This window comes from Lutzomyia longipalpis, chromosome 4 (genome assembly GCF_024334085.1).
Source record: "Lutzomyia longipalpis isolate SR_M1_2022 chromosome 4, ASM2433408v1".
Classification (NCBI taxonomy): domain Eukaryota; kingdom Metazoa; phylum Arthropoda; class Insecta; order Diptera; family Psychodidae; genus Lutzomyia; species Lutzomyia longipalpis.
In genome coordinates this window covers 14,176,742-14,199,131 of record NC_074710.1, presented here as the reverse complement: position 1 = coordinate 14,199,131, position 22,390 = coordinate 14,176,742, and the positions used below count along the sequence as shown (strand labels likewise).

The 22,390-nt window shown below is 33.1% G+C and overlaps 5 protein-coding genes across 7 annotated transcripts; 4 read left to right on the top strand and 1 right to left on the bottom strand.

Annotated features, from left to right (window-relative positions):
- Positions 1-254: 254 nt before the first annotated feature.
- On the top strand, positions 255-2,088 carry LOC129796593 (zinc finger protein OZF-like). 2 transcript variants are annotated; one of them, XM_055838673.1, is made up of 4 exons: positions 255-394; positions 479-888; positions 949-1,572; positions 1,641-2,088. In XM_055838673.1, the coding sequence occupies exons 2-4, from the start codon at positions 541-543 to the stop codon at positions 1,806-1,808; spliced, it is 1,140 nt and encodes a 379-aa protein (XP_055694648.1). In that variant the 5' UTR covers positions 255-394; positions 479-540; the 3' UTR covers positions 1,809-2,088. The 2 variants fall into 2 exon arrangements, with proteins under 2 accessions (XP_055694648.1, XP_055694646.1); XM_055838671.1 differs by having other exon boundaries at positions 474-888.
- On the bottom strand, positions 2,036-3,382 carry LOC129796599 (uncharacterized). Its single transcript, XM_055838683.1, has 2 exons — positions 3,036-3,382; positions 2,036-2,737 (listed from the first exon to the last, which is right to left on the bottom strand). The coding sequence occupies exons 1-2, from the start codon at positions 3,149-3,151 to the stop codon at positions 2,323-2,325; spliced, it is 531 nt and encodes a 176-aa protein (XP_055694658.1). The 5' UTR covers positions 3,152-3,382; the 3' UTR covers positions 2,036-2,322.
- A 325-nt stretch (positions 3,383-3,707) lies between these two features.
- LOC129796592 (GTPase Era, mitochondrial) lies at positions 3,708-9,534 on the top strand. 2 transcript variants are annotated; one of them, XM_055838669.1, is made up of 5 exons: positions 3,708-4,022; positions 4,091-4,918; positions 6,909-7,170; positions 7,638-7,770; positions 9,419-9,534. In XM_055838669.1, exons 1-4 carry the CDS (start codon positions 3,819-3,821, stop codon positions 7,673-7,675), a joined length of 1,332 nt encoding a protein of 443 aa, XP_055694644.1. In that variant the 5' UTR covers positions 3,708-3,818; the 3' UTR covers positions 7,676-7,770; positions 9,419-9,534. The 2 variants fall into 2 exon arrangements, with proteins under 2 accessions (XP_055694644.1, XP_055694645.1); XM_055838670.1 differs by lacking the exons at positions 6,909-7,170; positions 7,638-7,770; positions 9,419-9,534 and adding an exon at positions 4,985-5,212 and having other exon boundaries at positions 3,709-4,022.
- A 24-nt stretch (positions 9,535-9,558) lies between these two features.
- Positions 9,559-18,392, top strand: LOC129796587 (sodium-dependent serotonin transporter). The gene is made up of 7 exons (XM_055838655.1): positions 9,559-9,738; positions 10,177-10,456; positions 14,232-14,439; positions 15,098-15,845; positions 17,225-17,425; positions 17,509-17,676; positions 17,861-18,392. The coding sequence occupies exons 1-7, from the start codon at positions 9,559-9,561 to the stop codon at positions 17,933-17,935; spliced, it is 1,860 nt and encodes a 619-aa protein (XP_055694630.1). The 3' UTR covers positions 17,936-18,392.
- Positions 18,393-20,112: 1,720 nt separating this feature from the next.
- On the top strand, positions 20,113-22,356 carry LOC129794531 (cilia- and flagella-associated protein 161). The gene is made up of 2 exons (XM_055835284.1): positions 20,113-20,755; positions 22,325-22,356. The coding sequence occupies exons 1-2, from the start codon at positions 20,113-20,115 to the stop codon at positions 22,354-22,356; spliced, it is 675 nt and encodes a 224-aa protein (XP_055691259.1).
- The last annotated feature ends 34 nt before the right edge of the window (positions 22,357-22,390 follow it).

The window sequence follows — 22,390 nt, the reverse complement described above, 5'->3', positions numbered from 1 at the left end:
GTGGTCGTTCCTTGCCCAGTCTTTTTTTTCGATTCGTATAATATCCAAAGCAAACTTAATTGACTTGTAAAATTAATGGTAAAAGTTTAGGAAGACATATGTATGTATTTCTTTCGTCCTAGATTTTCCTGTCCTTCATTATCACAAGTTTCAATATGATACACCCTCTGCATTGTACATATTTCATCTAAAACAAATCCACATATCTATACTAAAAAACTGCAACGTTTTTCAATTTGAAATCTCTTATCTTTAGCCATAACCTAAAAATAGGGATGTTTTGTTTATTTTCTTTCAACCTAAAATTAATTTAAAAAAATCCAAATTAAGAAAAAACTGGGAAATAATAAAGAAAGCTCAAGTGGCTAAAGTTTAATTTTTTTGCTAAATTATTGTAATTTCATGTTACTTTTGTGAAATACCTACATAAAAAGAACTTTAAAAACTATTATTAAAAATACATTTTTTTTTAGATCAGATACGTTCAGGAGAAGGATTGGTCAGGTTCAATTAAAGAGGAATTTTGGAAAACAATCAATAATGAAGAAACTTTCCAGTATTGTGACAGAAGGACGAATATTTTTGGTCAAGATGTACTACTATCATCATATGAACGTAGAATATGTGAAGAATGAGTATAAATTGTTCTTTGCTGGCGGGGAGCTACCTTCAGATGAAGTAATTCTGGAAATGGTGTCCCTCTTCGAATCGACAGGGTCCATTCATATTTCGCATGACATGTGCATGAAGGATCCATTTGAGATGGTGGAAGTTGAAGGAAGGAATTTTTCTGTTGAGGTGAAATCAGAACCTGAAGAATTAGGCCAAGGGGATTTCAATGTATTCCAGGAGGAATCTTCCGAAAAATTGGATGTTCCAATGAAAGAGGTGACTTATAAAAAGTTTATATTAAATATTTTTGAACCCAAATTCTCTTGGTTCTTTTAGGAAGACTCTGATGAGTATACACCTATACGTTCCCGGAAACTAAGAAAATCCAAAAAGAAAACTACAGTTGAGGGAAAGGAAGAGACAGAGGAACAGTGCGTGAACAAGAAAGAGCAACCGGAAGATATGGAGGAAGAGAAACCCACATTTTCCTGTAAAGATTGTAATCTCACATTTAATGTGAAAACACAATTTGCAAAACACCTCCGGACACACCCTCCAAAGGAGTATACATGTGAAAAATGTGGAAAGAAGTATAAAAAGAAAAATCATGCAGAATATCACATGAAAATCTGTCATGGAGACTATGCAGAGGAATTTAGATGCAATATTGAAGGATGTGGGAAGGTGCTCAAGTGCAAAGAAAACCTCAAGAGGCATCAGCGAATTCACAAGGCGCGAAATTTTGTATGTGATGTGTGTGGAGGAAGATTTATCAATCAGCGCAACATGGAGATCCATATGAGAACACATACAGGTGCTAGGCCATATGAATGCGATATTTGCCATAAAAAATTTGCATCAACCTGCACTTTGAGAATTCACATTCGCTACCATACAGGAGAACGACCATATAAGTGCGACTTTTGTGACAATGCTTTTGTCGATAAGCAAACAATGATTGTAAGATTTTTTTAACATATTATTTGGTAGTAAGTAGTACTTGGATAAAAAATTGTTTTTCCTTGTAGGTCCACCGGAGACAACATACCGGGGAACAACCTTACAGTTGTCCATATGAGGACTGCAATAGATTCTTCAAGCAAAAGCAGAATCTCCGAAGTCATCTCAAGCACATCCATCACGTTCAGTCGCAACCAAATGCGACAAAACCTTTTAAATATTGGCCAACAGAATAACACAGAAAGGGGTGCATTTTATTCTAAAAATTCTATTGTAGGTATCTGTTTGGTAGAATGGAGCCGGACTTTGTAATGTAAATTTAATTTAGACTGGTAGGTAGCTAAGAACGGTTAAAATAGTATTACCTACTTAAAAAAAATGATTCTTCTATTGAATATTACAAAAGAATTATTCTCAAGCATTAGAATAATAAAATAGTAAAGTAAAAATTATACTGCAATAATTAATTGAATAAATTTATTCATCTTTGATTTCACAATGATTTGAAACATAAAATGTATTAGAGATCAATTTGAAAGATTTCTGTAATTTAATAAGCTAATGAAGGAAAAAGTTCCGATAGGGTCTCATTCCAAATATCCATTTCATAGTCCACATCCGAGAGTGGTGACAGGGAGTTGCATGTAGAGGAAAATCCATCATCTGATGACAAATTTAGGTCTATTGTATCAATATATGCCCTGTCTATGTCGTGGGTTTTATTGTAGGAGTGCTCCATGAAGATTTTCTTCAAATCACTTGAATTGTGTGATGCAGGTAACTTGGGTGAATGTGGATAAATCTCTTGGGCGCTTTGGCTTTTTGCTGTGAAGGTATCATCGAAGTCTGATGCATCATCAGCCATGATGATTCCATTAGAGATCTTTTGATTGTGAACCATACAGTGAGGATTATGCAAATTTCGAGAAGGTTGAGCGCCATCGCCTTCTCTTGCACGTTTCCCGACTGTGTGTCAATTGTGAGACCATCATAAATGCCACCTAGGCGTCTTTCTAATTCTTTCAGACGCTCCTCCAGATAAGCATTTCTTTTGTTGAGTTGCTTATTTTCCTCAGAGAGAATTTTTATTGTAGTTTCCATATTGTCCATTTTTATTTTCTTCCGATCACGCGATGTTTGTGCTGCCATGCGATTCTTCATTTTTCTGTTAATTAAAATAAAAACTGTTTTTACATTTTCTCATTGTTCACTTAAAATAAAAATATATCAGTAGGACAAATTAGAAGATAAACATATTACACCACAGACTAATTAGCATTTTAATTTGTGTTTTATGTTATAGAGTCTACAATATGGAATTATGTTTATCAACATAAATTACCCATGAAAAAATTAACACCAAAGAAATCTTGAATTCTTAAAAAAAAATTTTGCATGAATATTCTTTTTTTTATATCCTAATTTTGCTAATTTTAAATATATATTTTTTTAATTAAACTTACTTTCTCTCTATTTTTTCTTCGTGTGTTAGATGATCCAGTCGATGTTTTCTTCTCCTGACCAGAGGATCTTCATTTGAATCCTTTTGCATTATTGCAATTTCTTGTTTGATTTTCATTGCACTGGCACAAGATCAAACAACTAAAAAAAATAAGTTTTCACCTATTTAAGAAGCTTCTTTTTATTTAACTTTTTCAATCACTTTCACTTATGTACCATCTGGTACTTACACCGGTTTTCTTCTAAATACATTCAGTGATTTTAGTTGAGTTTTCTTTTATATTCCATCCGCGACTGATGCAATGTTTTTCAAAATAAATTAATGGAATTTCCTTTGGCGCGCTCAAAGCACATGGCGGGTTCTCATTGGACCGCGTTTACCGGCATTTTCGGACAAAAAGACGAAATTAACCGAGATATGTACTGGAAAAAATCAAACTTTAAAATAATTTGGTTTTTTTAGATGTTGAAGAATTATTGTACGTAAAATTAATCAAATTTATAGAAAAGGTAGAAAGGAAAATTATACACTCTACATTATATTATTCAATTTAATATTAAAAAGAAATATAATAGATAAAATAAGAATTATTATAAAAAAAAATTGGTACCTATGCCACGATTGTGGTATACCAACTAACATTATTATATCCATGAAATCGTAACTTTTGTAAAAGATTTTTACCAGTATAACAAATGTCAGATTTCCACAAAGTTTTTATAATATTATGATTGAATTTGATTTTTAATTGATTGAGCGTGCTGATTTTCTTCTCTTTTACAAAATGTTTAGGTTCTTATTGACAAGAACTCCTATTTTTTCAAGAAAATTAATTGAGTCTCAGAATGCAGGAATTATAAGAAGTATATCGGCGGTCGCACGGAATCCTGAAGAAGTGGCTAATGTACAGAAATTGATAAAAATTGCTATCATTGGGGTACCAAATTCTGGCAAAAGTACCCTTATCAATAAAATAGTAAACCACAGAGTAAGTATAAAGAATGTTAATATATTTTATAAATAGATTTAAAAAGAAGACGTATTATTTTTCGTTAGATTTGCCCCACGTCTAGTAAGGTTCACACAACTAGGACAGCTTCCAGGGCAGTAGTTAATAAGAAGGGAGCACAAATGATCTTTTACGACACTCCAGGTTTGGTGACAACGCATGAGATTAAGAAGCATCACTTAGAGACATCCTTTAGCTCAGCTAGCCGACACTCGATTCAGCATTCAAATATAATTGGCGTTGTTCACGACGTATCAAATCACTGGACAAGAAATCAACTTCCCCAAATGGTTCTTGAAACACTCAAGTGTTACAGTCATATACCATCTTTTCTTGTACTCAATAAGATCGATATGTTGCGATCAAAGAGAATTCTTCTTGAATTAGTGGATACATTGACGATGAATTGCATTGAGGGGGTTGTTCAAAAAGATATCAAAGAGCCCCAGAAAGATGGTGAAAAGACATCAGGATGGAAAAAATTCTCCAATATTTTTATGGTGTCCGCTTTAACGGGAGATGGTCTACAAGATATACAAAATTTTCTTTTGACAAGAGCAAAAATTTCCCCATGGGAGTTTGCTGATGGCACTAATACAGATCAATCAAGTGAGACACTAATTCAAGACACAGTACGAGCCAGACTCCTCGATTTTCTCCCACAGGAAATTCCCTATAATCTACATACACAGTTAGAGTACTTCAACCAAACGGGCGGTACCATTTATGCATCTGTCCAAATTACCTGCCCAAGTCCGAGGATTGAGAAGCTTGTGTGCGGCGAGGCGGACGGGAAGTTGACGCAGATTACAGAGAGAGTGAGCTCAGACCTTGTGGAGACATTTCGTTTGCCAGTCTCCATCACAATTAGTACAGTAAGTCAAAAGAAAGAATAAAAGGCATGTTTTGTAGCAATTTACGTCATTGTTTTGTTGAGTAAGAAGACATCACTGCCACACCGGAAAGACGATACCCACACGGCCTATCCGCACCACAGCTTTTCACAGAACTTTGTAAATGTAATTGCATTTTGGTCTATGCGGCTGATGCGTTTGAATGCTTCGAAGAAGTTTTGTGATGAGAAATTGAGAAACGAAACCGCAGTGTTATAAGGAGCAACGTATAGAAATGATTTTTTAAAGGCAAATAAACGCATAAGAAAAAAAAAATCATTACATATTTTGATATCTCCAAAGTGGTAAGTAAATTATTTACAACATAATTGCCAAAGATGTAAAAGAGATAACTCTGAAAATATTATGTACTCTTTCTTCAAAAAAGAATCCCTCCTAAAAAGATATACTTACTAGTCAACCTGAGCCCCCAATCACGTGTAAGCAAACTCCATTTTAATCTATAAAATGGGGGCGATATTAGTAGGGGGATGAATAATCCGGATCCCGAAAAATTTTTAAAATAAAAAAAAACCCGTTTTCTGACCCTTCAGCAGGTAGAAAATGAGAAAAAAATTTCAGTGGGAGTGCTATAAAGGGGGATTGGGGCGGAATCCCATATAGCGCTTGCAACTCGTATTGACCCCCTCTACCCCTATAACAAATTTCATCAAGATCGGCCCAACGGCCCAGCCGTTTCGGAGGAGTTCATGTGCCACAAACATGCAAACTTTTCAGCTTTAAATATTAAGATATTTTTTAATTAAATTATGATTCATTACTGCCCTTTGCAGGTAATAATTTCTTTGCGCAAAGAACACAAAGAAAAAGATTTGTTTTTTTACCTACATCAATACCATGTAATCTTCAGTGCAAGGTTTGTTACGGTTGTAATAAGTGTAACTATAATACGGTTTAGATCGTGTTAGAGGAAAGTATTATGTGTTGCAACATGTGGGTATATGGGATACCACCCTCCCAATAATACCGCCTCCCCGTGTAAAAGTCGTTTTATTTAGGTATCTAATTTTGCCAATAAATGATGGGATGACAACAAAATTCCAAATTAAAGAATATTTTGGTTTTATCTGCAAATTTAGCTCTCACGTCCGTATCCTGACATCCATTAAACTTGCTCATTTTTTAAAAATAATTTCTTAAGCTACATAAAATTGATTTATTTTTAAACCGGCGTCAGTTATTATTATGTACCTATCCATAAAAATCCATTTACAATATGATTATCCCACAATCCAGCTTTTCTACAAAAATATGAATAAAAAAAGAGTTTAAACGTACTGTACATAACGTGGGTAAGTAAGTAATTCTTGAATGTGTAGAAAAATATAAGTAAAGGAGAGTTGGATAAAAATGCCACACAAAAGTTTAGGAAAAGTTCAAAGTATCATGTTTTTCAGTGATATAGTGCAGTGTAGGTAATAGCTCATAGGAAAATTTTCGCCCTATAACTCTTTCTTAGATTCATTTTTGCTCTATCTCGGAGAGAAATATAATGTTTTTAGTTGAAACCTAAAATTTCGTGAGATTTTATGCCCCACACTATTTATTTATATGTATACATTTTTAATACATAAAATTTATATTGGATACCTATATTTCTTTATATTTGGAAGTTAAGGTTAATAATACAAATACATATACAACAAAAAGATTTATACAAAATATCTTGTTGTTGGTTTAAAATTTCTCGTCCTTACAGTTCCTACATTTAAAAAAGTAATCTGCTTGAAATAAAAAAAAAAAGATTTTCTTTACTTTTTCTTATCCTTCATTCATTAGAATAAAAGCGTTTGCTAAGTATTTTGTTAATTAATTGTTTTCTAATAAATAAGTGGATGAAATTGATTTTAAATGCAATGGAAGGGATGCCTATGAAAAAAGGACTAAAGGCTGAGCCTTGGAGAATTGCGGAGTCATTCCTCGTTTACAGTCTAGTAACTTCTTTTCACAGTGTACCCCACGACCCCAATATTTACTTAAAGGAGAGAGAGGAGATCCCGCGGAAGCGATCAAAGTACAAATCATGGCAATGTTGGGTGTTCATGTCTTTTGTACGCAGCAGCAGCAACGAAGAATCCACCTTCGGGCTGGCTATAAATTCAACAGCGGGATCCAATTGGGAGTCAGTTCCGTGCTAGCAGTCACAATCTGTGCCTGGGTTACAAAACGGAATCGTGTGGTGAAATCTTTGTGTGTTTTAAAACACCCAAAATGTGAGCAAAAATTTCAATTTATCAACATTTTAGAGTTTTTGTTATATTAAAATAAAAGTTCTTTTTGTCCGCCTTGTGGGACATAAATTTTCTCATTTAGTCCATTTTGAAATGATGTAAAGTGTCGCTTTTTATATATCTTTCTTTTCAAGTGAAAATATTGAGTTTCAAATAGAGACCTCTGTCTGAGAAAAAAATTCCTTTAATCATTTTGCATGATATATTTTGATAATTTCTTTTAGATGAAGGTGGGAGGCGAAAAGTGGTTTGAAGATTTTAAAACACAAACCCACATTTTTTTCATATACATAATGTAATACATATACATAATATTTTTGTAAAGAGTGAAAAAAACATTAATCAATCGAAATATTTTAGAGATACATATAACTCCTTCCGAATTTTTGTGAGCTAAATATTTTTTTTCTCTATGGTGCATGAATAATTGATGTTTTCTTTTTCGGTAGCAAAAACGTGGAAAAATGCCCGTTGCGGATATAATTAGCCTTTGAAGAATTAGTTGGTGTTGCTTGTTTATGATCCAAAAGGAGGTTTGCCGAAAGGAATAATCTCCGCGTGAATTGTTATTTGTGAGTGATGGTGAGTTAATTTTTTCAATGATCAATCATTATATTATAATTCATACCTACATATATAAGTACATACTGTGAGAAGGAATAAGATAAAAACTGTGCTTTTCCTTTTTTTTAATGGTAAGAAAAATCTCCAACGCTTTAAATATGGAAAGTTTTATTAAAAACTCCTTTTTCACGCTTGATTTACGGTATCGTACTCTATCCAATTCCCTGAATTCTATAAAGACGGGGATATACGTGTGTATACATATACCTTCTCTGTTCCTTTTATAATAAAAATTGCGTGAAGAGTACGAAAGAAGCATCGCGGAAGTAAATACCCTCGAAAGAAATTGATATTTCTTCCGTGTGGAAAAGTTTTCAACATTCTTTTATTTAATTGCGATTTTACGGTAAAAAGATGGAAACAACATTAATATGAGAGGAATTTTAATATAAATTTACTCCAAAATTTATAACCACTACCAATGAAACATCCCTTTATAAAAAAAAAACAAAATACACTATATAAATAAGATAAATTACATAATACATATATACCTATACATGTATACATTTACTTAACAGTGAGTTCCGTGAACCGTGAAAATGTAAAAACCTAAATAATTTTTTACATGGATTCAATTAATTTGCGGGCAGGATATTATTTGCTATATGGGTTCAAAAGACCAATTGGACAGTCAGTCAAAAAATTTTAGCCATAGCTTTCATACATATTTATTGTTTTACATTAATTTGAAATAAATAGAAATAATATTGATTGTTACATAATCGAGTTGGTCAATTCAAATGTGAATTTTATAAGGCTCATAACATCCCTTAAATCAGCAACTTACATCGCATGTCATAAAAGTCAAGATAGTGAATGAGTAATATTCATCAGAAAATATTTTCCGTATAATCGCAATAAGAACTACTGAAACCGAATGTGATTATAACTCGAAAAAAGAATAGTCGTCAAAGTTTTAATTAGGCAAAAATAAATCTGTATTAACGAGGCAAAATGAGTGTTTGACTCATTTTGGCTTATTTTTTAACACTCCTAATTGCCCAGATAAGACGTAAAAGTTTTATTTAATTTTCGGATGTTGTTTTAAACGATTTTTTTAACCCTGATCATTAAATTTAATTTAGAGCGGAATTACAAAGTAACTATTATTATTATTTTTTAAATAAGGTTTACTTTCCGTCCATACTCCACATAATTTTTTTATTCAAAAAGAAAACCTGACTCCCTTACATAAAAATTATGCACTTTCAATTAGATATAGTGCCGTATAATTTACATGGAACCTGTAGAGATAGTCAGAGGGTAATCTGAGCCATGTGGAACTGTCGTAGCCTAATTAAAATGAATAATTGTAAAGAAAGGTTATTTGCAATGCTCCTTTAAGACCATAGGTATCTACTAATTTACGGCTCATTTTACATTAAAAACTTAAAAAAAAAAACTTTAAGTCGCAACTTATGAACATTATAAGTTTATTACGTTTTTTTTTAATTCAAGGTTACATTATGTATGTACTTCCTCATGGGTAAAAAAAATGTTTTTTTTTCGTCAAATGAAAGGAAGGAATCGACAGAATTTTTTTTCTTTTGGAAGAGAAAATTCTGAACGAATTTCCAAGGTGCATGTCTTCCACTATTTACAGAAAGTAAAGTACGGGGGAACATGAACTGCAGAACCATCGAGAAGATTGTCTAATAAAGTCGCATTAGGCAGCTGGTATACTTGCGCGGATTCGGCATCAAAGAAAGATAAATACTGAGAGTCGGGAGCGTGGGTGGGGAAATGACGAATGAGGACTCAATGAATGCATCTGGGCAACCGGGAGAGGGCGGAAAGACTGCCCACTGGCCTGCGGCAGAAGGTGATAGAGCAGCTGGATCTGAGGATACTGGTGAGGCACATCCTACACCAGCAAAAGAGAGTGACCCTCTACAGCCTAAGATGGTCAATGTTAACAAAGAGGTGAGGTTTAAAAAATCCAATAAAAATCAGTTATAGAGATCCCCAATAAATACGAAAGGAATAGTATTCTGTGTGAATGAGGAAGAAAAGTTTTTTAATGCGATTTCAAATAAATTAGTTTGGGGAAAAACGCAAATTTATCCGAAATGTCGCATTTTAAAATTAACACCATCCGCTTATGATGGACGACTACTTGTTAATATAAATAAAAAAAAGTCCCTATTTTAAAATTACACATTTGCATTATATGCATCACATATGAAATTACCTGATTGTAGTGGTAGATTATAAAAAAAATTCTCGTGAAAAGCAAAAGAAAATGTCATTAAAATATGATTTCCTACTTATTTTTTTTTTATTAAATGAAGAATGCCATAGACACATATATCCTATTGCGCTGTTATAATTCAATGATGTACCACTTTGTCCTGATTGTAGCGTGTCCTCGTTGTTTCCCTGACGCCGGAAAATGGGCGTGAGACGTGGAGTCAGAAAGCAGAATTTCTCCTGGCTGTCATTGGATTTGCTGTTGATCTGGGTAATGTGTGGCGCTTTCCATACATTTGCTACCAAAACGGTGGTGGAGCATTCCTTATTCCCTATTGCATTATGCTACTACTCGGTGGACTACCGCTCTTCTACATGGAATTGGCTCTAGGACAGTTCCATCGATGTGGTTGCCTCAGTATCTGGAAGCGAATCTGTCCAGCACTGAAAGGTAATGCTAACACAGCATCACAGTTTATTTTTTTTTCTATCCATTTTACTTCCTTTATTCAAATATATAATTCTTCTTGGCAATTTGCAACTCTTCATCTTGCTCTTGATTTGATTCCCCATCGTATAATGTGGAGCAAACGGATTTCCCCCGATATGGAAATTAAATTAGAGTGAATAATGTTTCATGTCACAAATCATTAAATTGTCGTGCCGCTGAAATATATACATTATACTTCAATATAATACCTATATATATATCAGATATGTGCGAGGACAAATATCTGGGACTCCGCTAAATTTATGTTGGTTCCTTTAACGTTGTTGGTTTCATTTCTACCAATTAATGATGGAAACAAATTTGATTTTAATTATTCCGTTACATCCGTCCATAGAAAAGTAGCGATAAAACTTCCCTATATTGAACGTGGCAACAACTGCATTTACAAAGCCACACGCAGAAAAAATATCTCTCTTTGATTTCCTCACGGTATTTTCCGATTGTTATGGTGGGTGTGAGAAAATAAAAAAAACGGATATTCTGGTATAAGGAAACGTGTCTTGTTAGCCTAGATATCGTTGCAAGTTATTTTTCATGAAGGCAATTGAACACGAACCTCAAAGAAATACGCTGATTTTAGAACTTTATAAAAGGAAAGAAATTGTGAGGATAAAATTTTAAAAGTCAGCAAAAATCCTTAATGTTGATTTTATTTCTATAACAGAAACAAATATTTCAGATAATCGGACTCACTCGAACTGATCTAAAGACCCTTTTCCATTCTTTAAAGAAGATTAAAGAAATAAATAAGAGAAAACAATCCATACGCAACTCTTGGTGTGAACTATGAAGTGGAACACCAACTAATAAACTTCCATTATTACGTTAAGTTGTTTTGGGATGAAATTATTCCTAATTACAGTTGATAAAAGTCGAGTGTGAACCTTATGTGTATCTATCGTACTCTTACAATTTAGCGCTAACGTCGATATTTTTTAAAGTAAATACGTATAAGTATACGTGCATATGCCAAGCTTTGGGCCAAATTTGACGATTTATTGTTAGTGTTTAAGGTTGTATAAAGGCTTAATAATTTTCTCGGGGAAAAATCACAGTTAAACTGATTTGATTCGAGCAACAAGCACAAGTAAGAATAATCTTACTTGTTATATATATAACGCTGAAAAGTTTGTATGTTTGTGGCACATGAACTCCTCCTAAATGACTGTGCCGATCTTGAAGAAATTTGGAATGGGGGTAGAGGGGGTCAATACGAGTTGCAAGCTCTATATGGGATTCCGCCCCCTCCGCCCTTTCTAGCGCCCCCCACGGAAAAACTGATTTTTCTTATTTTCTACCTACTGAAGGGTCAGAAAACGGGATTTTTTTATTTTAAAAATTTTTCGGAGTACCGTATTATTTATCCCCTCTACTAATATACTCCTCCCTTTTATAGCTTAAAATTGAGTTTGCTCACACGTGATTGGGGGCTCGGGTTGACTAGTATATGATATGGAACACCCGCATTGTACGAAAGCTATAATGTTAACGACATAATCGAAATGTTAAATCTTTCTTAGGGGAGTTGACAATAATGAGTCGTCAGAAGATAGGTCTCTAGAATATCGATTAACATGTTTAGAACGCATGTAGTTAATAAAATTCTTCAACTTTTTGTACACACTGAAAGAATAAAAAAGAACCCCCATAGGAAAAAAGCTCAAATAGAAATGGGCTCAAGTGGTCTCTGAGGAAATGGCTTTTCTGTGTCTGTTTGAGTAAAAGTGGATGGCGCAAATATCGAATAGTGGAGTGCTTGTGGGAATGCACACAGAAAAGGAATCCTCTTCAATAGCTCGGCTGATGGACAAAATGTCTAGGTGTTATTTACTTTCGTGAGATATTATGATACAAAAATATCTAGTATTAAAACTCTTTCGCTTTGTTATATGAGGTTCTTTCTCAAAAAAAAAAAAAAAAAAGAAATCTCCTTTGCCGAGTTTTCAAGAAAAAATGTGTTGACACACAAAATTATTTATGTAAAATAGATTTAGGTAAGTTGATGGTGGTAATTTGTGATTTCAAGTACGTCTTTTTCTTCAAGGACTATTTTTTCAAAACTTTTTTCAATTCAATTCAATGTCATCTCTCTCAATAGTTTGATTTTTTTTTGAAATTGTTTTGGATTTTTATAATTTATTACATTAAAACAGAAAGAACTATGACCTCTTATACAGAAAGCAATACAATAATAATTTACACCATCACCATAATAATAATAATTTACCACTACCACCACCACATTTTGCAGTCTTTTCGCATCATTCCTTCAATATGTGGAAATATAAGATACATTGAAAATAATAAAGGAAAGAAGTAGAGAAATATAGAGAATTCAGAATTACTTTTCCCTAAATGAAAAATGATTAAATTAAAAAGCGCTGAAATTAATTCTAAAACTTTATTTTTTTATTTTACTTATTTTTTGTACAAAAGGATGTGAAGTATTCGCAAATTGTAGGAAGTAAAACAACTACATATTGAATTAAGGTTTATTAGATAGTTATTGAGATTTGTATTCGATTAATGACTACTCGAACTTTGAAAGTTTTGTAAAAGAGAAATATAAGTAAAGGGGTTGCGGCAATTTGCAACTTCATGTTTGTGAATACTTTGAATGGAGTATAACATATAATAGTATTATGAGAAGTACTAGGATAATATTGCAAGGGTGTTGTTAAGTGTATTTTTATCAATTATTTATTTAGAGAATGATTTTTTTAATACAGTGGAAAAAAAGAAATTAAACTTCGTAGAAAGAAGACGTAAAATTGGATTGAAGTACCGGCCGGATAGGCATAAAAATTACACACGTTTTTCTTAAACAACCTATATATTTACATACCTATATATTTATTTGGTAAAAACCGTCTGGTATCAGTAATCTCTGTACCAAATTTCATCACGATCGGACCAACGGTGTAGAAATGCATAGCTGAACAGACACCATATTTTAGAGAGACCTTTCTTTATTATATAGATAAAGTTATATAAAGTCTGAAACTAATTTAAAGTAGTTTACCAGATTTTGTATGGAAGAACCGATAATCTACTTAATTTGGATTTATATATAAATTTTTTAGAAAAAAATAAGATTTATTTACCAAAAACTTCAAACAAGAACTTTTCAAGAACTTTCAAACTGACCTGACCTTTACAAGAAATATCGCTTTCCCATACAAATTTCAATATAGTGCAGGTGCACATCTAAGAATAATTGGATGTGGACCTGCACTGTACCTTTACTAGGGATGCTAAACAAAATATTCTCATTATGTCCAAAAGAAAGTATTAAATTTTTAATCCCTCTATCTGTACCACCAATGTGGTTTTATGGTATTACCTACCTAATGGGCCTAATTCAGCGACCAAGAAACCCTTGAAATCTTTGAATTTTGTACTGAAATTTCAAGATTTCAAGCGAATTTCAAGGGTTTCTTGGTCGCTGAATAAGATCCAATATCATGAATGACAAGCACTTTGATCTGCCTTTATCTATGTATTATATTGTATGGCAATATATATTTGAGTTGTTATATTCAACTCTCCTAGCGCTCCTAATTCATTGAGATGATTTAATATTAGTATGCACAAAATCTTAAAAGAAGAAAGTAAAAGTTTTACCTTCATATATAAGATAGTTTTTCCTTACCATTAATATTTATTCATCGTTATTTAATAATTTCATTTTTGATGTGTCATCCATACACTTCAGGTGTTGGCTACGCAATCTGTCTTATTGATATTTATATGGGGATGTACTACAACACTATCATCGGTTGGGCCGTTTACTACCTTTTCGCATCATTCAGCTCGGAATTGCCATGGACTTCGTGTGGAAATGAGTGGAATACACCAAACTGCTCACACGTCACGAATATCACCAACGTCAATGGCACGAGTCCAGCAAGGGAGTTCTTTGAGTGAGTATTTATGGCCGTTAAATTTGCATGTTTTTTCGTCTTGTCCTTTAACAGTGGGAAAGGGGTTGATGAAAATGTTGAGTGGTTGGTACGTATACTGGAATTTTATGAGGAAATCCACAGTAAGTGCTTTTCCGGGATATTGCCTCCAATCCATAAATTGAATGGGTTTTTTTTTTGAGAAGGTAATTACTGGATGTGGTTTAAGCGATTTTTTTGCAACCTATGTATACCTACCTACACATAACGCAAAAAATATTGATAACGATTGAGGAAACATAAAGGTAAAAAATTAAATAAAAAATGTAATCCTCTGTTTTTCACATAAAATTCTAAAGATTTTCATTATGATTTTTATTAAAATAATCATAGTCTTATTTGCGCTAGTAAGAAACCGTAGAAAAATTATTTTCACAACGAATAGTTTTAGAGATTTCTGATCTGGTGTTCTATGTAGATAGAGACTTGCGGTGATCAATAAAGTTTTAATATCAACTGGAAGACATGCGATTATGAAGTCAAATCCACCAGCCACCCCTACGACCACCATTTTAAACATCCCTAAATTTGTTTTTACTATATTTCAGTCCTTATTTTAATAGAGGTTGGAAATTTTGATACATATTGAGGTAATAATTTCTTAATTTTCTTTTGATAGACGAAAAGTTCTGGAGCAACACAGATCCGATGGAATGTCTTACATGGGTCCAGTTAAACCATCCCTCGCACTGTGTGTGTTTGGTGTATTCGTTCTCGTGTACTTTTCATTGTGGAAAGGTGTTCGAAGTGCCGGAAAAGTCGTCTGGGTAACCGCTCTAGCACCTTATGTTGTCCTTCTCATCCTTTTAGCACGTGGTGTCACGCTTCCCGGTGCTGCGGATGGTATCCACTATTATCTAACACCAGAGTGGCATAAATTAAAAAATTCCCGTGTTTGGATTGATGCAGCATCGCAGATTTTCTTCTCTCTCGGTCCGGGTTTTGGTACCCTACTTGCACTCTCAAGTTATAATAAATTCAATAACAATTGCTACCGTGATGCCCTGCTCACGAGTAGCATAAATTGTTTAACGAGTTTCCTGGCTGGTTTTGTCATCTTCTCCGTTTTGGGATACATGGCACACGTGCAGAGTAAATCCATCGATCAAGTGGGTCTCGAGGGACCAGGACTTGTGTTCATTGTGTATCCAGAAGCGATTGCCATGATGAGTGGTTCTGTATTTTGGTCAATCATCTTTTTCTTAATGCTTATCACATTGGGGCTGGATAGTACTTTTGGTGGTTTGGAAGCCATGATAACAGCTCTATGTGATGAATACCCACGCACTATTGGACGGAAAAGAGAATTCTTCGTGCTCATCCTCCTGGTGGCCATTTATCTTTGTGCTCTACCTACTATGACATACGTAAGTTGGACTTTTACTTATAAAATTTTTGTTTATACATATACTTATGTCGCATTGAAAAAAAAATTTGTTACCTATTTGGAAAAATTTTGCAAATTAAAAAAAATGATTTTGAGAGTTTATAGATTTCTCAATATCAATATCGTATTATAAAAGGAATTTTTACACTGTTTATATATATACTAGAAATCTTGAAGGATGCTTGGAAAGATTTTTGAAGTAAAAAAAAATTGAGGAAATCTTTTGTTTTTTTCTTCGACTTTCGGGTTGTAAAAAAACGAAAGAAAAGATTTTTAAGAAACGAGGTAAATTGTTGCTTCGCTCCAATTTTCCTCGCCCCGCTTCTCGGGGATTTGTTGCGCTTCTTTCAAATAGGGGTAGAAAAGAATTGTGATGAATTGAAATAAATTTAATTAAAGATTTATTCGTCGTTGCGTTGGTGAAAACCGCCTGGTATCAGTAGACTCTGTACCAAAATTCATCGCGATCGGACCAACGCAACGGTGTAGAAATACAAATATATACATAAATGTAAATATATTTTCTATATTTTATAGACAGACCTATCTTTATTATATAGATAGAATAAATATTTGAAAAATGTAGATACGTACACATATCTTTTGAAGATTTATAATATATTTTTAATTTTCTGAAGTATCTGACAATTTTAAATGGACAACGAAGTTTTTCAACTTTTTTTTAAGCATTTTATTGAAAAACTAAATGAGAACTCATCGGAAGCAATTCATTATTCTGCGTATCATTGTGAATGAATGACAAAAACATCCAATATGGTAGGATTTAAGTAAATAGAATCCTCCTTTTTACCATCATTTGCTATTTCACCCCTTCTTTGGCTAATTCGAATTTCAAATGTAATTCTCTTTAGTGATTCTATTGGATATAGTCTCTTTTTCTCCTGTGGCGTGTATCGAAACAGGATGAACCTGCAAAGTATGTATGTATAAAGTTTAAAAAAAACAACTCATTTTTTAATATTTTCTATGAAAGAAGTTTGTAAGAAATGATTAAGAATAACCTACGAAAAAAGGATTGTTAATTAGAGTAGAGAAATACAGTGCAACCACAGGATGGCTTATCAAAAGAAATACATCCGGTCGATTTAGGGGCATATATGTGTATACATACATACTACTGTGGTTAGTCTATAAAGAAAAGGTGAGCGAAGAGTGGCTAATGAATGTTACATGAGGAGAGATGCCAGAGAATTAACTATCCTCAATGGGATTTTCATGTAAAATATTTGGTATATACAATATAAGTATACTGTGTTTATTTATTACATCTGATTTTTCTTCGTGCTATACGAAATTCTCTGTAAGAATGTGAGTTTGTTTTATTTTTTTCATCAACAGGGTGGTGTCTACTTGGTGAATTTCCTAAATGTTTACGGACCTGGGCTAGCCATACTTTTTGTTGTTTTCATCGAAGCTGCGGGCGTATTTTGGTTTTACGGTGTGGACAATTTTTCCGCTGATGTTAAGCAAATGCTGGGCCATCGTCCTGGCATTTTTTGGCGCATCTGTTGGTTCTACATCAGTCCTGTGTTCTTATTAGTATGAATGTTTACTTAACATTTCAATTGTTATATATTGTTTTGATTTTTACGATAAAAACTCAAGAATTTTTTTTCTTTTAGGTGATATTTATTTTCTCCTTTTTGGGCTATCAAGAAATGTTGGGTACGGAATACACTTACCCGGATTGGAGTATTGCGGTGGGATGGGCACTTACGGCATCATCAGTGCTTTGTATACCGATTTATATGATTTACAAATTTCTCAGAACACCCGGAGGACTCTATCGGGTAAGTTATTTTAAACTAAAGTTAGAATTTTTCTTCTTCTCCGTTTTAGTTTTTACGGCTGTTGGATACCTTTCGGATCCATAAAGCCAAAGTTAGAATTATAGGTATTTTTGATTTTCTATTATAATTAACATTATACCTAGTAATGTGTTGAGTTGGTAAAATGAAAATTAAATTATTTTAGCGTCTCCGAACAACATTTAAACCAGAACCGGTGATTCAGAGCGCAGTGCCTGGCCATGTGGGTACTTCAGTGTGACAAGATAGCGAGGAGTCCTGGTGTGCAAGCCGTAGCAACACAGTGCTTCATTTACAACCGCGGGAAGTGTTTTCACCAACAAACTCATCATCTCAAAATGTTCATTTTCTAAAATTTGTTGACAATGCTCGTGAATGTTTGCCATCTGCAAAGTATAGCTCTGTGTCTAGCAGTACATCAGAGATCTACCCCAAGAAAGCTCAGTTTAAATGTATTAATCTTCAGGATGATTACCCCGTGTCGCTATCCTTTGCAACGGAATGGCTTGTGTAAAAAGTGTATGGTGTTTGGCTTATAAATTGTACATCTAAATTAACCTGTAACTCTGAAGTTAAAAGATGCCAGAAATCGTTCTAAATTCGTCAATATGTATTTACGAAATTTTAAGTATTGACTTCAGAATAAATTTTTGTAGTTTTCATTTTAAAAAGTAAAAAAAAAGAGTAGGTTAAAAAAAGTATATACCTATTTTTTTATTTTAGATTTCTTCAAGTAGGTTATATAGAAAAAATCTTAATAAATTCATTGTAATTTTTTATGGTCTTACCTATGTAAAATAGGAAAAAAAATGAATAACACATTGTAGAAAATCTCTCCAATGCGAAAGATAAACAAAAAAGGATTAAAAGCTTTCATGATGGACTTCCCTAACTAGATAAAAAAAAGCCAATTGGCTTTCTCATGTGAAAGTATTTCAATAAAGAAAAAGAATAAAAAAGACTTTCTTCGTTGCAAAGAACAGCCATATTTGCACCTAAGAAATTCTTTAAATAGTTATCGAAAAATTAACAAAAAAACGTGGTTAAGTAATAAAAAAGCCAAAATGAAATTTAAGAAGGAAAATAATTGTCTAGCAGGATTAGTAAAAAAAAAATATGAAACAATATTTTAAAAAAATTATAGGTTCCTATATGTAAGTATATGGAGTTTTGAACCGAAAGATGTAAAAAAATGTTGATCGCCTTGAAGAATCATCGGATTGTGCTAAAAGTTATTTTGTGAATTTTATATTAATAGACAATAACATTATATTTCGTATAATTAGTGTATATACTATACATACCTACATATTTATATGAAACTATATTAAATCAGCCTAAGCCTGTTGCTGAAATGCGCATGCTAAGGTGGTCCGCGGGAGTGACATTAAAAGACAGAGTTCGCAATGAGCATGTGAGAGGGAGCTTGCATGTCCCTGACATACATGAAAAGCTCACAGAATCGCGGTTAAGATGGTACGGCCATGTAATGAGACGCCCAGAAAATCACCTAGTGAGGAGGATGCTGCACCCAAACGAAAAACGCAGCAAGCCAGGGCGCCCACCCACCACTTGGTTGTCCACAATAAAAAGGGACATGAGGTCCAGAAACCTCGAAGATGAAACGACCCAGGACCGAAGGGCCTGGCGATATTTTACAAGGAGGGCCAACCCCATTTAGGGAAAATGGCCATGTGTGTTGTTGTTGTATTAAATCAGCCTAACGTGGTTCCTCCGTGCAACGCAATAAAATGAATTTCCTCCGTGAAGTTCTATTACAGCCATATAGAATTTCACTTTTGCAGGAAATTCAAAATTTGTAAAAGAACAATTTTTCTATAAATTTAATATTTTAGCTAATTCTGAAGAGACGTTTCTTTTTTAAGGAAATTAATTTTTACAGTGATATTTAAAATTGAATTATTTTGTAAGTTTATTGGTGTTAATAAAATTTTATTTTATACATTTAAAAAAAAATGGTCTTAAATTTTTAATATTTTGTCCCGTCTGTTCCATTATGTTCACTAGTAATTTGATTGTAATTAATAAGGACCCAAATGTATTTTACAGGACAGTTAATATTTTTTTCAATACAACTATTAAAAATTTGATCGATTTAGATTTGAGCAGGTAATTTGAAAAGTACATTCATTCAAAATTTTAGCCTTAATCTGAGAAAATGAACGATTACAAATTACTTGTATTTTATATTTTATATACCAACCAAAATTTTACACAAAAGCTTACGTTTACCCTATACAGTGGGACCCCAGTACAACGACCACTTGGTTGAGCTACTCTCGCGCATTCAAAATAATGAGTGAGAAGAGTACATCCGAGTGGTCGTTGTATTGGGGTCCCACTGTATAATAATTCCTTCCCACTAATCAACGTGTTTTATCGATAAATCGCACGAAAATGTTTAGTGAATCTACGTGGACAAATAAATTATTGGATAAGAAAAATAATGGTGATTTGTGTGTTCAAAAAGAAAATAACTTTCGTCAAATCCTCATGAAAAAAATAATCATCGATTCTTCAGAGAGTTTTATCAAATTCGGCTCTCTTGTACAATTGGCAAGGCAGCCCTCCGCCGTGAAAGAACTACGATACTTATCTTTGTCTGCAGATTATGTTTCTATCTCTATGTATACCCATTCTATAGATGAATGTTCTATCTTAACTCTTTCTTCATCAAATTATCCATGTATAAGGAATACTTTTGAGATTTTTCCTTTGGAAGATGATTTAGTCAACTCTCCATTAAAATATAATCAAGACTTTTTACTTCGATGTATTTATTGGGAGGATAACAAACCCATGGGGTTGATGGCGTCTCCTAATACATGGGCAAATGGAGAAAGGAATCACGACATTAAGTTAAAAAGAATCGTTGGGAATTCCCTAAGTCACTACCGTTGGAAATTCATTCATCCTGACTGTGAAGTAAGGTTGGAAATGGAAGGAGAATACATCCCATTCAACAAAAAAGTTATCCTTGTTCACAGTTTAACCAACAGAATACTAACAAATGAGGGTACATCAGTCAGGACTATTTTTGGTAAGGAACAGCATATTATAGGAAAAAGAAATATTTAAGTTTGAAGAAATGGTCGTTAGTAGTTGATTTCTAGTCTCGATTTAAAAAAGAATCTTTCAATACAGTGCAAGTCCACATTAACGTATTAAAAATATTGCGCGAGAGTAGTACATCCGATTGTTCGTTGATGTGGACTTGCACTGTACAAGTCAATTGTTTTAAAATCAAATTAAGCATTAATATTTTGAGACCAAAAAGTTACCCTAAAATTTTCAAAAACGAATTTTTTGTAAATTGAATTTTGCGAATTTTACTATGATTCTATAGTTTTTTCTACTACCTACTACTTAGACGCTTTGTTTGTTGGAAGTCGTTAGTATTATAAGAAATGACTTTACCAAACATTTTTTCCTTTGATGGAAAAATAAATTGAGCAGCTCAAAAGAGAAACTTCACATTTGAAGATTTTTTAAGTTCTCCTATTACTTACAACAATATTTTATATTTTTTAGAAATTTTCTAAAATAAAAACACAATTAAAGTTTTATTTCTCTTATTTAACCATACAATTAAATAGGTGTAAGAATTGTGAAAATCATTGCGAGGCTCCTATAGTTTGTACACGTAAATATCCTAATAATTTCAGAAAAGGATAAAAAAAAATTCAATGTTAAGTCGATGTATTACGTTTAACCACCTAAGTTTTCAGAAAGATAGCTAAAAGTAGAATTTTTTTTTTCATAAAAAGTCAAAAACAGCCATATCTTGGAGAAGTTTTAGACAAAAAATTGTTGGAAAACTGTCTAAATATTATACATATAAGTTTTAATCTTTTTTGCTCAGTTTTGCACTAGGTACCAATATCCAAAAACCCTTTTAATTTTTTTTTTTTCAGAAGATGAAGAAAAAATTTCTTTGAAATATCATAAGCTTACATCATCAAAAAACTCTCTATGGAATCATTCTTGGATTATTCCTTCTTTATAAGCTCCAACATCATCGCTGACTTCACAAAGAATATCCGCCAAATACAAAAGCAAAAACAAACAGTGAAAAAGAAAAATTGAAAATTAGAAAGAAAAATCTGCGGAAAATCCTAATGAGTGTGTGGAACAGAGAGAGAGGAGGACAATCCCCAAGTAACGACAAGCAAAACCACTGAAGAAGAGCCACAATTGGGCTCGAAAGCTTTGGCATAAATTGCTGCTTTTCCTTGGGTGAGCGGGAATTTTCCTCTGACGAACACCGGAAGCCTCTAAAATAACAAAAAACGTCAGAAACAAGAAGAAAGATCGCTGACATTCTTTATTCGACTGATGCTGATCCGAACACTTCAAAAACTTAAACTTCTGCAGTCATTAAATTCACTCACACACAAAAGCAGCTTCTATATCACTTAACTACCAATATGTTTTCTTCAATAAATGAATTCTTTTTTTATAGCAATAAAAACTAATACCAATTTTTTTCTTTATGAAAAAAAAAACGTTTTTATATTATACTTGGTTTAAAAATTGGCGGTCAACGCTCAATAGAATGAAGCATGAAACACCCATGTGTTTCATAGCACATACACAATTTCTAAAACAGATGCCACCATGCTGCATAGTGAGGAATTGTAAGAAATCATGGGTTGGCCGACCGTGGTCGAGTGTC